Source organism: Dermacentor silvarum, chromosome 2 (assembly GCF_013339745.2).
Source record: "Dermacentor silvarum isolate Dsil-2018 chromosome 2, BIME_Dsil_1.4, whole genome shotgun sequence".
In the NCBI taxonomy this organism is placed as follows: Eukaryota; Metazoa; Arthropoda; class Arachnida; order Ixodida; family Ixodidae; genus Dermacentor; species Dermacentor silvarum.
The window spans coordinates 117,660,530-117,673,594 of NC_051155.1; the positions used below are offsets into that span (position 1 = coordinate 117,660,530).

The following is a 13,065-nucleotide window of genomic DNA, read 5'->3' on the forward strand; positions in this document are numbered from 1 at the left end:
TTGCTAGTAACAGCCAAAGTGGTTGTACTTTTCTAAAGCATGCTGTTCTAAGCAATAAGTTTAAAATATTGCTTAGTTTAATGAGTTCCAAGGCCTGAAGGGCCCAGGAGGTAAATATTAACTGTGCGGTGCGCTCATTGATAACATTTCTCATTTGCCCTTCTCTTCCGAGTTTACGGGGATCGTGTTTTTTGCTGCACAGGACACGCAAAATATGTTCATTGCAAGTATGAATTCAAGAGCAATATTACAATCTAGTTACACGTTAGCGCGCTCTTGATTGTGTTTGAACAAGTAAACTAATTCGGCAGAAAGAACTTAATTATTAGTTCAAAGTCAACATTTCAGGCACATGACTTCAGCCATGTTTATTAATCTGTTTCCTCATGACAAACACTCTTAGCCGTTAAAACACGTATGCGTGCTTCATAAAATTTATTTTTGGTATATATTGTTTCTTTTACAGCAGCCATCAGTTCATTTACTGTTACCATCAATGTACTCTTGAGCATAACATGAATGTCTGAATTGCAGGCCGAAGTACGTTGACTAGATTTTCGAACACTTTTCATTCATCAAGAACACAGTGTTGGTTAACAATCTCGCATGCCCAACTGTAATATAAGTTTGACACTTCTGCTTCAGATACCGTAGAAATACACGTGAGCCTTCTTATTGCATGCTAACTTGCCTTGCCACAAGAAATGCATCCGTTTAGGTACGCCATAAATTCGACTAGCCTCATTTGCTTTGACTAGCCACACTATGCGTCTGGTGCGAAGTGAACACGTGGTTTCGAATTGTCAACTACCCTGATCAAAATGAAAAAAAAAACGAGAATGCCGGACGCATTGAGGAACACTGTCGACGTCGGTCGCATAGAGGTTGGCTGCGCAGTGCTGCAACACGAAACAAAGACGCCCAAATGCTTGGCGACACCGCTCTCAAATGGGAGCACGTTCTGAGAGCAGTTCTAAGAGCAGTGAAGTGCTTGATATATTCATTATTAAAAAATTCGGCAGTACCCATCTCACGGTGGCTGTCAACGGTTGCGCGTTTAGCATTGAATCTATTTAGCGACGACACAACGTAATGCCACCGTGGAAACGAATTATGTGTCACGCGTGAACTACAGCGGCACTCCTCTTTCGTGCCTCCCTAACAACCCTAGGCGCCATCTAGCGCCGTCGCCGCGAAGCCTGCGCATGGCCTCCGAAATGCACGGCGCGTCGGTGCGAGCGAACGCTGAGAAACACGTCATGCGGCAACAGTCCTCCTAGCTCGCGCTATCTTCTAGACACACTGTGCCGTCTAGCGTTGCTGCCGAGAAGAGCGCGTATGGCTTCTGAGACGAGAATCGTGGCGTTCCGGTGCGCTGGAACGCTGACAATTGCTCTTTTGCTTGCCACGCACCCAGTGACTCATGTTGGAGAAAAGTTTATTGAAGAGCGGCATTGATGGCGCAGTTCGCAAAAGCATTGGCATGAAAGATGTTCATTGAAAAGCGGCACATACCTAGTGCGTTTACAGCGCAGCCTGTTTATGCGTTGGTTTGCTGTGCTTGAGGTTTAGCTGTTAGAAGTTAACCTGTTTAAATTCCGTTACGTGTTTGAAGTTCAGCCACTGGCGGCTGAAATTCAAATTTATAACGCATTATTTAACTCACACTTACGTTACTGCGCCTTATTATGGTGTACGACCACCAAAACTAATATAAGCGAACTTCTCCTTTTGCAGAAGAAAATAATTCGCCATATAGGGAATATGAACTTCTATTACGGCAAAGAAGCGTTTATGAAATACGTTATTATTCGAATTGGAAATATAGATACGTTTCGTTTATTACATACTAATACACTTTCCTCTGCATATGCTACAAACTTCACAACACATACAGCCACTCTAGACCGACGCCAACTAAATGCAAATACGAGAAACCCTAAGACATGGGTAATTACGTACTTTCAGTCGCGAAGACAAAACCTCACCTTTGCTCTCAATGAACACAGAGAGGTCGACCACTGCAATCGAAAGCAGTTACATATATACTTCGTTGATCGCTGATGCCTTCCGCTCTTCTTGCTCTGTATGCATTGGATAACCCTGTAATTGTGTGTTCAGCTGCCAATGTCATTTCTTTATCATTGATGGTCTTTCCTCTGTTTCTCTACCTGTATATGATATTGAGCCTAATTTTATTATTCTGTGCATTGACCAGTGTTCAAACGATTAACAATTTGCTTTTACTTTGGAACGTTCTCTCGGATGAAGAACAATTCTAAAATAATTTTTTTACCTCATTAGATATTTTCATGCATTGTAGCGTTCACATTATTTACTTAATTTTATATTGTGCTTTCCTGAATTCTGCACACACTCTTCCATTGCTTTTGCCTTGAAACGTCTTTTGCGACACGTCAAGCTACTTTAGTATCTTTTAGCCCAAAATGAGTATCCAGTTTGTATACTGTACAATGAGATCGACTTAATTTTATTTTATTTCAGGAATGCTTTTGACGTGGGTACGATTCAGCCCAGCACCGGAGAAGTTTAATGGATCTTTTTCTCATAGTAGGCCGGGACCTTCCAAGTGGCGCGTACCAAGTTACCCAAGTTGACGTCGAAGACGTTCATTGAAGAGTGACACGCATGTACCGGCACATAACCAGTGTCCCAAGTTGGCATGAAAGAGGTTCATTGAAGACGAAGAAGTTGTTTAATGATTTGAAAATGTAGAGAGATTGGCCGGAAAATGGAACATCTGGCCTGCTACTCTACGTAAGGAAAGGGGAAGAGGGGAAGAAAGAGGGTCACAATGGGGGATGATAATGGGAGGAAGGAGGTGAAAGGACACATTGCATAAATGTTATCACAAGCCTGAGTCCAGGCCCGTGTCGCCTAAGAAACGCGAAAAAGCACGCATTGCCTCTATCCTCTGCCAACTTTGTGGCCCTGCGCCTAGCAAGAGGTCCTCATTGAAGACCTGCACTGACCGAGTGGCACATCCTCAGTACTCCAAGACGACGTCAAATAGTTTCATTGAACACCGGTACCCACCCAGTCACGTATCGACAGTGAGCCATGTAGGCGTGAAAGACATTTTTTGAAGAGCGGCACAAATGTACACATTGCGGCAAACTAAGTGACCCGAGTCGCTCCAATGAATGGTTTCGAACTCTGGACTCTCGGCACAGCAGCCCGACGCGCTGCCCATTCGACCATGGACTACCCAGTGACCCTGGTAGGCGGGAAAATAGATAGTGACAGTTAATCCCCGTAAAGTGATTGAATTATCCTAAGAATTTCAACGCATTAAGTGTATCGAATGTCGTTGTATACTTAACAGAATTGCACAAAAGTTAATCAACTTACGGTTGAGGTCGAGCGTGACGGAAGTGTCGGCTGGCGAGGATATGTTGTTTGATGCAGTGCAGTACAGAGTCGCGCGCAGGTCTTCCCTCCTCAGGGAGTGGATGAGTAGAGTCGAGGTGCTGAGTTGTGCTTCGAAAGACGGACGCACTTCGGCCATCATTCCGTCCGGCATACCGCTCCACACGAGCGTCGGCTTGGGCTTGCCTGCACCACGGCCAAGAATGGAAAAGTGAGTGAGTGAGTGAGTGAGTGAGTGAGTGAGTGAGTGAGTGAGTGAGTGAGTGAGTGAGTGAGTGAGTGAGTGAGTGAGTGAGTGAGTGAGTGAGTGAGTGAGTGAGTGAGTGAGTGAGTGAGTGAGTGAGTGAGAGCGAGCGAGCGAGCAAATGAACGAGTGAGCGAGCGGTATGTCTCCCATATCACAGTGATAGGCTGATGATAGTGCTTCTGATCCTATAGTGCTCTCGTACCTCATACAACGTAGAATACAACATGCAATATCACACTGAAATCCGCGGCGATGAGCATTTTAGAAGCAAGCAAGATACCTAACAATTTATTGATTTTCAACCTGTCACGAAATACTCTCGATCTGGGATACAAAAATAGCGGGGAACATTAGGTAGAAACAGCAAATTTATAAAATTGTCTGTTCTCAGTGCCATGTTTGTAGGGCAGTTAAATGAAGTTCAACGTATACCGACGTGCAGATCTCTCGTCTTAAATTTATTTCACATGAGCCAATGTTTTGCATAGGACATAGGACTGCAAGGATAATTGCTGTAAGTGGCAAAGAGATTCAGCTGCAACACAGCAACAATAACACTACGCTGAATTTTCTCACCCTACTCGCGGACGCTTCCACGAAAGTGTTCCGTCAGCAATTTGTAACGGACGGGCTGCAATATGATTCAAAGCATCCTAGGAAAACTGTAAAATTTTGTTGAAAATAGAAATAAGCGTTAGATAAAGTTAGCCTATTTATAAGTTGCTTCCTAGAATGTTTTGTTGAGTTCGAAAAAACTTTGTCAAGATAAAAAAAATGCATTCTAACGGAATAACTAACACTTTCCATTCCTTGTACACTTTCCATTCCATTCTAGCAATACTTATATTAAAACGCTTTCTGCGACAGAATGTTTTGCACAAAAATAACACGAGCAATACAGAGGCAAACAATGAGACCTGCATGGCGTGTAAAATCTTTTGTAAACAACAGGTAACCTTTATGACATTCTTAAGACCAAGTGAATCTTAACAGTAGTGAATTTGGCTTAGTTTTGATGCTTACGTTATAATGCGAGCAATTCAACATTGTACGCCATCGCTCTACATTTCGGTAGGTACGAGTAGAAGAACAGACATTCTCATGCCTCAAAACACTTGGAGAAAAATAAAAAAATTAAAAAGCGTGGAAATAAACCAGATCGCAATATACGCTTTTCTACCATTGGCTGGGGGAGGGACAAAAGGGCGGATAAAACATGAACAGAAAAAGAGAGTACAAGAACATCAGCTAGCCCCCATAACACATGCATGAGCGAAGTCCAAACACCCTGAATTTGTAGTCGTTCGCCCAAGCAGTTGTCTGAAGAAAGCGCAAGATCTCCTGTGCTCACAATTGGTGCAGGCCGCTTTTGAATTTTCTGTGCACGAAATGACTGTAGCTTGTAGAACATTCCTTTACTCAAGGGATACCAGTAGTGCAGTCAGTGAATTCAGTACATATATCGCATTTGGGCAGATATAGCGTGCCGGTTGTTTAAGAGTACACGGATGAATTCCATTAATGGCCGTAGCACGCATATGACTTGTCGATCTGCGACTGGTACTTCATCAGCCGGTCTAATGCATGTCAGAGTAAGGGTAGCCCGCTGCGAATCCTTGAAAATCCGAGTGCGACAGAGCCGACCATTCGTGTCTACAGATAGCATTGTAGGCTTCAGTCTCCCATGTGCCCTCAACTTCGGATCCGTGCGGCGCTGGAGGGGTAGAAAGAACTGCGGATGTAGACGCCTCCTTAAGACCAGTCGCAATCTGTCTGAAACGCCGTCGGTGGCAACGTTGGCGGCATAGGACAATTTCACTCGCTTTTATGTATGTCGAATTTTCCGTGACAATTTCTTCGAGGATAGCAGACTTGTTCCTAATAAAATTTGAGGATAGTCTTTGGAAGTGGCATCATGAGAGCCCTGGCATTTTGAACCCTTCAATATAGTTTCACTGCAAGTGCATTTAGGGTGGTTCTCCGCACAGCGGGCTCGCACCACACCGCCTGTACACACGGGCATCCATTGTTTACCGAGAGATAAGGCAAACATCGCAGTTACAACCACCAAGAAGGAAATTTTCAGCACAGTTCTGAGTTTCTATTGCGTTCTTGGTTTTAAGGTGATATGGTCCTGGACAAACAATTGATGTTAATATTGCGATCCGTGTACGAAAGATAAAATAGGTAGACGCTAGTAAGTTCATTCGCTTAAGTAGTAGACCTCCACGATTACTAACGTTATTGTAACGCGAAGACTTCCCTATTATAAAAAACGTGACCCTTAAACACATCACTTTGTGGCATCTGATCACCAAACACACGTGATCACACACAAAACTATATTATTGGAAGTGATCATATCAATACAATCGAGTCAACACCTAACAATTTCGAACAAAGAGCTTTGTGAATTCAGTCCATAACAGATGGCACCCGTTTTTTTCAACGTTTAGTGATGCCTTTCTAACTAACTAAAAGCAGGCGTTCTACCGGAATATCATTTGACAGCCATCGAAGTATATCTCGCTCTTTTGCGGGGCATAATATCAACATCTTAAATTAAATGGTAAAAAAGAAGCTGCTGATAAACTATTGCGTGCATTCGTGAAATCTTAAGATGCAATGCACAGTTTAACGTATTTTGCAGTGCTGGCGTGTCGCAGAAACATTTCTCAAGCGCCACTAAGCGGCCACCATCAATCGAAGGACCACTTATTCTACCCAGGCCACCATTGTCTTGGGGCTGCATAATTAAGACAGCGGCGTGAAAGGAAAAAAACGATACTTTCCTTTGGGATGCATGACGCTCTTTGTTCCTCAAAATCTCGATGAACAAGGGCCCGAGGTATCGGGGTTTCGGTACTCGGCGTGATCAAAATTATTTGCTGTCTTTCTACAAGCACTCAACTCTATTCTTTCATTATCGACCTGCGCAAAAAAACGAGACCGACGGCCTCAAGGAGTGTACATGGCATTTACAAAGTAAAAAAAAATACGGATTTGGAATAAAAGCAACTCCCTTAGAAGCTCTCGGCCTGAAATCCCATGTGTTCCAACACGTCAGGTTTGGCTTCTTTCCAAGGCAAGTTGACAGGTTGAGGAGAGTCGAGGGATGATGAGTAATAACACAGGGAAGTTTGCGGGATACATCAATGGCTTAAAAGACAGTCTTTGACTCTATTACACATTTGGACATGAGAGACTAAATGCAGGAATCTTTTAATTTGTAAACATTCTTGATGAATGACCAGTCGCCTTCATTAATGTGTTAGCTGTCATATTTAGCAGGCGCTTGTGCTGTTGAACATATATGGTGCATGAAGTGTGTTGTTGATAAAGTCACAGTACATTTACAAGCATACTATTGATGAACGAGTGCCTCACTCAACCTAATTTATTATGTTAGGCATAGGCAGCACATCACTGATGCCACTGTCAAATGTTGTTGGGGGGCGCGGGAACAAACCCGCATAAAATGAATCACCAGTCCTACGGCCAACCACAACTGACGGCAACCTATTCTACTCAACTATGGTCCTCGGATACTCTGACTACGACCGTAAGAGCTCGTAAGTTGAAATATTTTAACCAGTCGGAGGTTTGCAATTACTTAACGGGAGAAGCTAGTAAAGCATGTTTTCCTGGTTCAGTCGCAGTTTTCAGAAGGGGCCGTTATCAGCGAAGTTTTAACAATATTGTTGTGCAAACGAGAAGCATCCTTCATAACAATCGTGTTTCTTCTGAACAACAGGAAATATGATGAAATCTTATAAGGAAGAAACCGACGAGTAGTGGAATCGCATATGTAACTTTTCAATGGTGAGAATAGAAAATGTGTGTGCTCAACGATAGATTACATATTCTGTATGTGTCCTAGATGATCAAGAGGTTACAGTTTTGCGATACTTTGTAGTGACGATGCAGTTGCAGCTCCAGAATTTTTTTGCGCTCTTTTTCGCAGAAACATCAATTCGGCTGCGTGAGCCCGTAACATTGAAACATCAACGCGCACTGCTTATAGAAAGAAAAACCCTGAGTAATATGCGAAGCAGCCATGGGGTCGACTCAAGTTCCCAGTAGTTTTCAGTTCGTCGTTTCCGTTAGGTTGAGGTATGTAGCTACCGTTATATTTACCGTGCGTTGCGGGAGGAGAATGAGACGAGCGGAGCGCGCGCGCGCGTAATTATACCGCGAGCTACAGTGGCGCCCCCCAGCGGAGTATGTAGCGCCTACCGTCGCTCCTCTAACCTAAGCTGCTTCGCATTATCACGCGTGGAGCTGCAGGTGTTGCCATTCGTTGCGCAATCCGGAGAGGAAAGGAGCGTCGGAGAGGAGAGGAGGAATGCCGAGACAAGGAGAGGAGAAGAGGGGAGGAGGATGCGCATGCGCAGTAGGGGTGTGGACGCCACACGGCGGATGGATGGATGGAGGGAGGAAGGAGGGAGTGACATAGCCCCGACCATAAGCTGCTTCGCATCTACAAAAATGCCTGCATTTATTTGACAGAAAGTGAGTTCGCTCATCCAGATTTGTTTGTTCAGTGAAGCGAAACGATTGCAGTGGAGCCGTGACAAAACTGATAACATTCTCGTCGTACTTCGGTCAATTTAGGAAGTTCTAAGGACATGATAGATTATATATAGGAACTAATAGGAGGAAAACAGGGTGGCTACATGCTCGTTAATCAAAACCATCTAAAGCCAAGAGCCAAGAAAAGCATAGGGGTAACTATCTGTGGTTGTAATTTAAATGTAGAAACTATTGAAGAAAAAAGAAAATGAAATTGGAGGTAAAGATAGCGTGTCGCCAGTGGAAATGAAAGCCACAGGATACGTGACAGTGGTGGCGATACTGAAATAAATGATAAGTTAACATTAATATACCTCACCTAAAATAACACGAAATAAGGCTTACGGTTGATCAATATGAAAAAAAAAAACGCCGCCCCTTCCACTCCGGGAAGAAAAAAAAATTCACAGGGTCTTTCGTGTTATTCCTAAGACGCCTTGAAGGCGAAGCCCAAGTGCTGATGCATTAAAGACGGACACATGACGCACACATGCCCCTTAATTCGCTTAGTCTACGTCGCTTAATCATCCCTCCTATTCGCTTACTCGACCTTTTAATGCGCTTACTCGTCCTTTTAATTCGCCTAGTCATCGCCCTTAATTCGCTTAGAGTACGTCACTTAGTCATTCTTCCTAATTCCAAAGGTCTAGGGTTCGACTCCCACCTAAGGTCGTGGGTTCGAGTGCCTTGACTGAATCTTAATTCACTAAGCCATCCTGAACACTAAAGGTCGCTGTTCGGCTCCCACCAAAGGTCGTCGGCTCAAGTGCCTTTATTGACTCTATCTTAATTAAATGGGTGATAATTAACTTCGCCTCAATTACCACGAAAGGTAGTCGGTTCAACTCACACCAAAGGTGATGGGTACGACTCTCACCAAAAGGCCGGGGGATCGACTCCGAGCAAAGGTCGTATGTTTCGACTCCCAGCATAATTGAGAGTTCACAGCCTATTTGTACTTTTCGTGTCACCGACGCGCTTTCCCTCAAGGTCGACTGACTAATGAGACAGATGAGGCTTTCGCCCTAATAAATTCAGCAAGGCATTTTGACATGATGGCAAATATATTCACATTCACAATAATTACTCAGGCAATATGCTGTGGAAGATTTCAAGTGTTCAAGGCAGTCTGGGTCGCTGTGAGCGGCGGTTTTCTTGAGAAACCTCATTATGAACTGATGAATAACTCTTGTCGTTGCAGGACACTGTGGTTTCTCATTCATCTGAATGGGCTTGTCTTCCGTCGCTCGTATTTAGAATGCTATAATGAAGGCATCAGGAATGCGCTGGTGCTGTCTACCAAATTCGCCGTTCGTACCAGACGAGTGCGATACTTCCCGATGGAGGAAGATTTGGCTCCATTATTCCCTAACAGTTTAAGTAGGTGGCAGCATTTACTGCAACGTTGCTGGTTGAGAAGAATACATCGAGCACCCGCAATATGACTTGTGTTTATCAACAACGGAAGCGTTAGCTCCTCGAGCATCTCTGTCTATTTAGACGATATGTAGTCCACACGGGAAGGTGTATTCCAACAGTGGCCTTGTGCGCTTGCGATGCAGAGAGATAGGGAACAATGATATCAGACAAATAATATTAAGGCCCTCATATGCTTTCCTGGGGAGCTGTTCTTATTCAGCGCGCTCCCCACGACAAGCCGCAATGAAATACCGAACAGACTTATACTTACAAGGAACAAAGCTTAACGCACACTTAAGTTCATGTATGGACAATGCTTTTAAGTTACATGTTGGCGAAGAAAAGCCGCAATGCTCATGTTCAAAACGCGCACTTTCTCACGTGGACAGAGACTTCGGCAAAATTACATGCCGATCATAATATTGAAATATTGCAACAGACACTCCCATATCGGCCAACGCATGTCCGTTTGCCCCCCCCCCCCCCCCCCCACCTCATCCTAATTGCCTTTCTCGTAAAGCGAATAGACTGACTCCTATACGGCCCAGGCAACACTCTTTTAGCTTCACGATAAGTACCTGCTGTGCAGGCTGATAGTTACCGGCTGTTGTTTTTCTGCTCACTTTGTACGCTATTCAGGGTTCTGCTCATAACATATCTAAAGCATATCTATATCCTCGCCTCCGAGCTGGTGGATATTGTTCTCATATTCCACAATTTCGCCAGTCAGCGGAGATTACGCATCTTAGGCGCCGCGACGTGGCGCTAACAAATTGCTATTATTCTTTCCACACAATCACTACGTTTCTTGATCATGGTATTAAACGAAAACAGATGACTGCAGCTTTCATTCTATCAAGCAGAAGCAGGAGAAGCGAGTAAGGGTACAACGAGTATTTTGGGCAGTTTCTATATATCAGGAAGAAGAGCTGAGAACTAGCACACCTAAAAACAAAACAAGGAGGTCCTGACTGATTACGACGTGCCAAGCCGCAGCGATTCCAACATAGCATGGTCGGTAATGAACCTGTCACCGCCATGTGCCAGCGAGATTTTGTTAACGCGAAACCACGTCATACAAAAATAGAGGCAACGTCGGGAAAACTTGAGCAAAATGTGGTGAAAGAATTAAGAAAATAAAAAAAGTAGAAGCAGAACTTTTTCGCCAGCTCTGTCTTCCGCGTAACTTATATCCGCACCATGTTCATGCTGGCCTGGTAGAACTAATAGCAATCTCTATTCTTATTGGCGGCTTCTTTCACTGCCGTCTCTTGGAATATCGTTCTATTATTAAACAGCAATGTGTAGTATATGGTTCCTGTATTTCAGGTTAGCAACGAAGTGTTCAGATTATCTTGTTTTACAAGTTGTTACGGCGCTGTTTATGTTCGGGGCACATTGTGGCCGCGTGACGTCGTTAGAGATATGGCTTTCGTTAGGGTTTCTAACTAGGTACAAAGTCAACTCTATACCACGTCTCACGCTTCATGGCCATCTAGCGGGGACATCTCCCATGATTACGTGCGCTTATCATTCCAGCAATAGTTACAGAAAACAGAGTATGCTTTCTAGAGCACACTCCAAACGCCTGTAGCTCCTAATAATTGATGGGGAAAGTAGTGTGCATTGCCGTGCAGACTGAAATGTACCTTATGATATTCCATCATCCATGAAAATTAAATAAAAACAAATTTCGGTGTACTAGAGCAGGCTCCTTCTTTCTTCTTTCATTCTTCAATCGTTTGTCACCTTATGCAGTGTATTGATGTAGCATACAGACAACGTAAGGAGGAGGAACGAAAGAAGAAGGCATGGATGTACACAGAAATGCATCTAGTTTGTACGACGCTAAACTTATTAAAAGAACTCGGAACGAAATATAATATAAAGACACCGATCTCCTATATTAGGTGCAGCCACAACAAGAGGCTACGGGCTATTGTTAAAATTGGTAGCTAGTTAAGAGTTCAATGTTTCAACTGAAGCGCACGTCGACAAATATCCGTCGCCTTCTTTAAAAATCCGTTTCTGCATGTGCAGAGTGAATAGAAGTATATATTGTAATGGCACTTTTTAGGCTCGGGGCACATTGTGGCCGCATGACGTCTTTAGAGACATGGATTTCGTTAGGGTTTCTAATTAGGTGCAACTTCAGCTTATGCCACGTCTCACGCTCCATGGTCATCTAGCCGGGACATCTCCCATGATTACGTGCGCTTATCATTCCAGCAATATTTACAGAAAGCGACGCAGTCACGATACGAAGACGCTTTTGCCGCAGGATAATTATGATAGCTAACGTTAGGCATTTCGTTAAAATCAGAAAGGATGAGTAAGTTGATGTTTATTTTTCTCTTTTTACAAAGGCACTTTATATAGCAAACAGGTGAAGACTGCCGTAAGCGCTTGAACACCTTACACTCGCTATTTTGCTGGCTAAATATTCATTTCCAGTGCATGGCGTCAATGTCTATTGTATAATATAAAGAAATAGATGTCTCTATTCACTTCATTATGGCATCATTTCAACTTACTGTATAGTCGTTCACGTCAGTTTCTCAAGTCACACGCACCGGTAAATATTGGATGCTGTCATTTCAAATAAGCAAATACCATTGATTCATCATCTCCGATGAAATAAGTGGTGCCCAGCATACAGGAAAATATCGTACTGTCTTTACTAAGGTGGCCATGTGCAGCAGTGCACTGCAGATTGAACAAAGCGGAGTCAGCATTCCTTAAGCTGAGGTGAGTTCTGTTGACCGACAGCTCAGTGTTCCTAACTTTATCATTGTGACTGCAGGAATTATCCGAGAAAAATAAACACCATACTCAAATGTGTACACTATGAGTAAACGAGATAAATAAAGAAAGGCAGCCGGAATAAGCAATCCCATTGGCTATGAACTTATTCACTGCGACAGCAGCCTTCTCCCAATGTGAAAACCACCATCGTATTGCTGTTTGCCTGCGTTTTTGTCGAATGATTGCGCTCATCTACTGTGGGGGGAATGGGCGGGAACACAGCGGTCACTGAGTAGTTGCTTGGGAGGGGGGGGGGGGGTGCGGTTCTATACGAATTTAAGGTAAATGTGGATAAATTTTAAAATTATATTTATTATTTGAACAAGAATTATCAATTCCCGGATAACCCGCCGGGGTGGTTTAGTCATCTAAGGCATTGCGCTACTGAGCACGAGGTTGCGGGATCGAATCCCGGCCCCGGCGGCCGCATTTCGATGGAGGAGAAATGCAAAAACGCCCATGTGCTTGCGTTGTAGTGCACGTTAAAGAACCCCAGGTGGTCAAAATTAATCCGGAGCCCTCCACTACGGCGTGCCTCATAATCAGAACTGGTTTTGGCACGTAAAACCCCAGAAAGAAGATCAATTCCCGGATATTACAGAAAGAACAATTGCTGGCTTAAAATGGGCGTA

At 43.8% G+C, this 13,065-nt stretch overlaps 1 protein-coding gene across 1 annotated transcript in view; it reads right to left on the bottom strand.

The window, feature by feature from the left end:
- LOC119440311 (hemicentin-2) overlaps positions 1 to 13,065 on the bottom strand; it is a 276,243-nt gene that overhangs the window by 26,748 nt on the left and 236,430 nt on the right. The window contains exon 5 of the mRNA XM_049661540.1: positions 3,373 to 3,576. Within this exon, the coding sequence (XP_049517497.1) occupies positions 3,373 to 3,576 (204 nt within the window). The remainder of the gene's footprint in view (positions 1 to 3,372; positions 3,577 to 13,065) is intronic.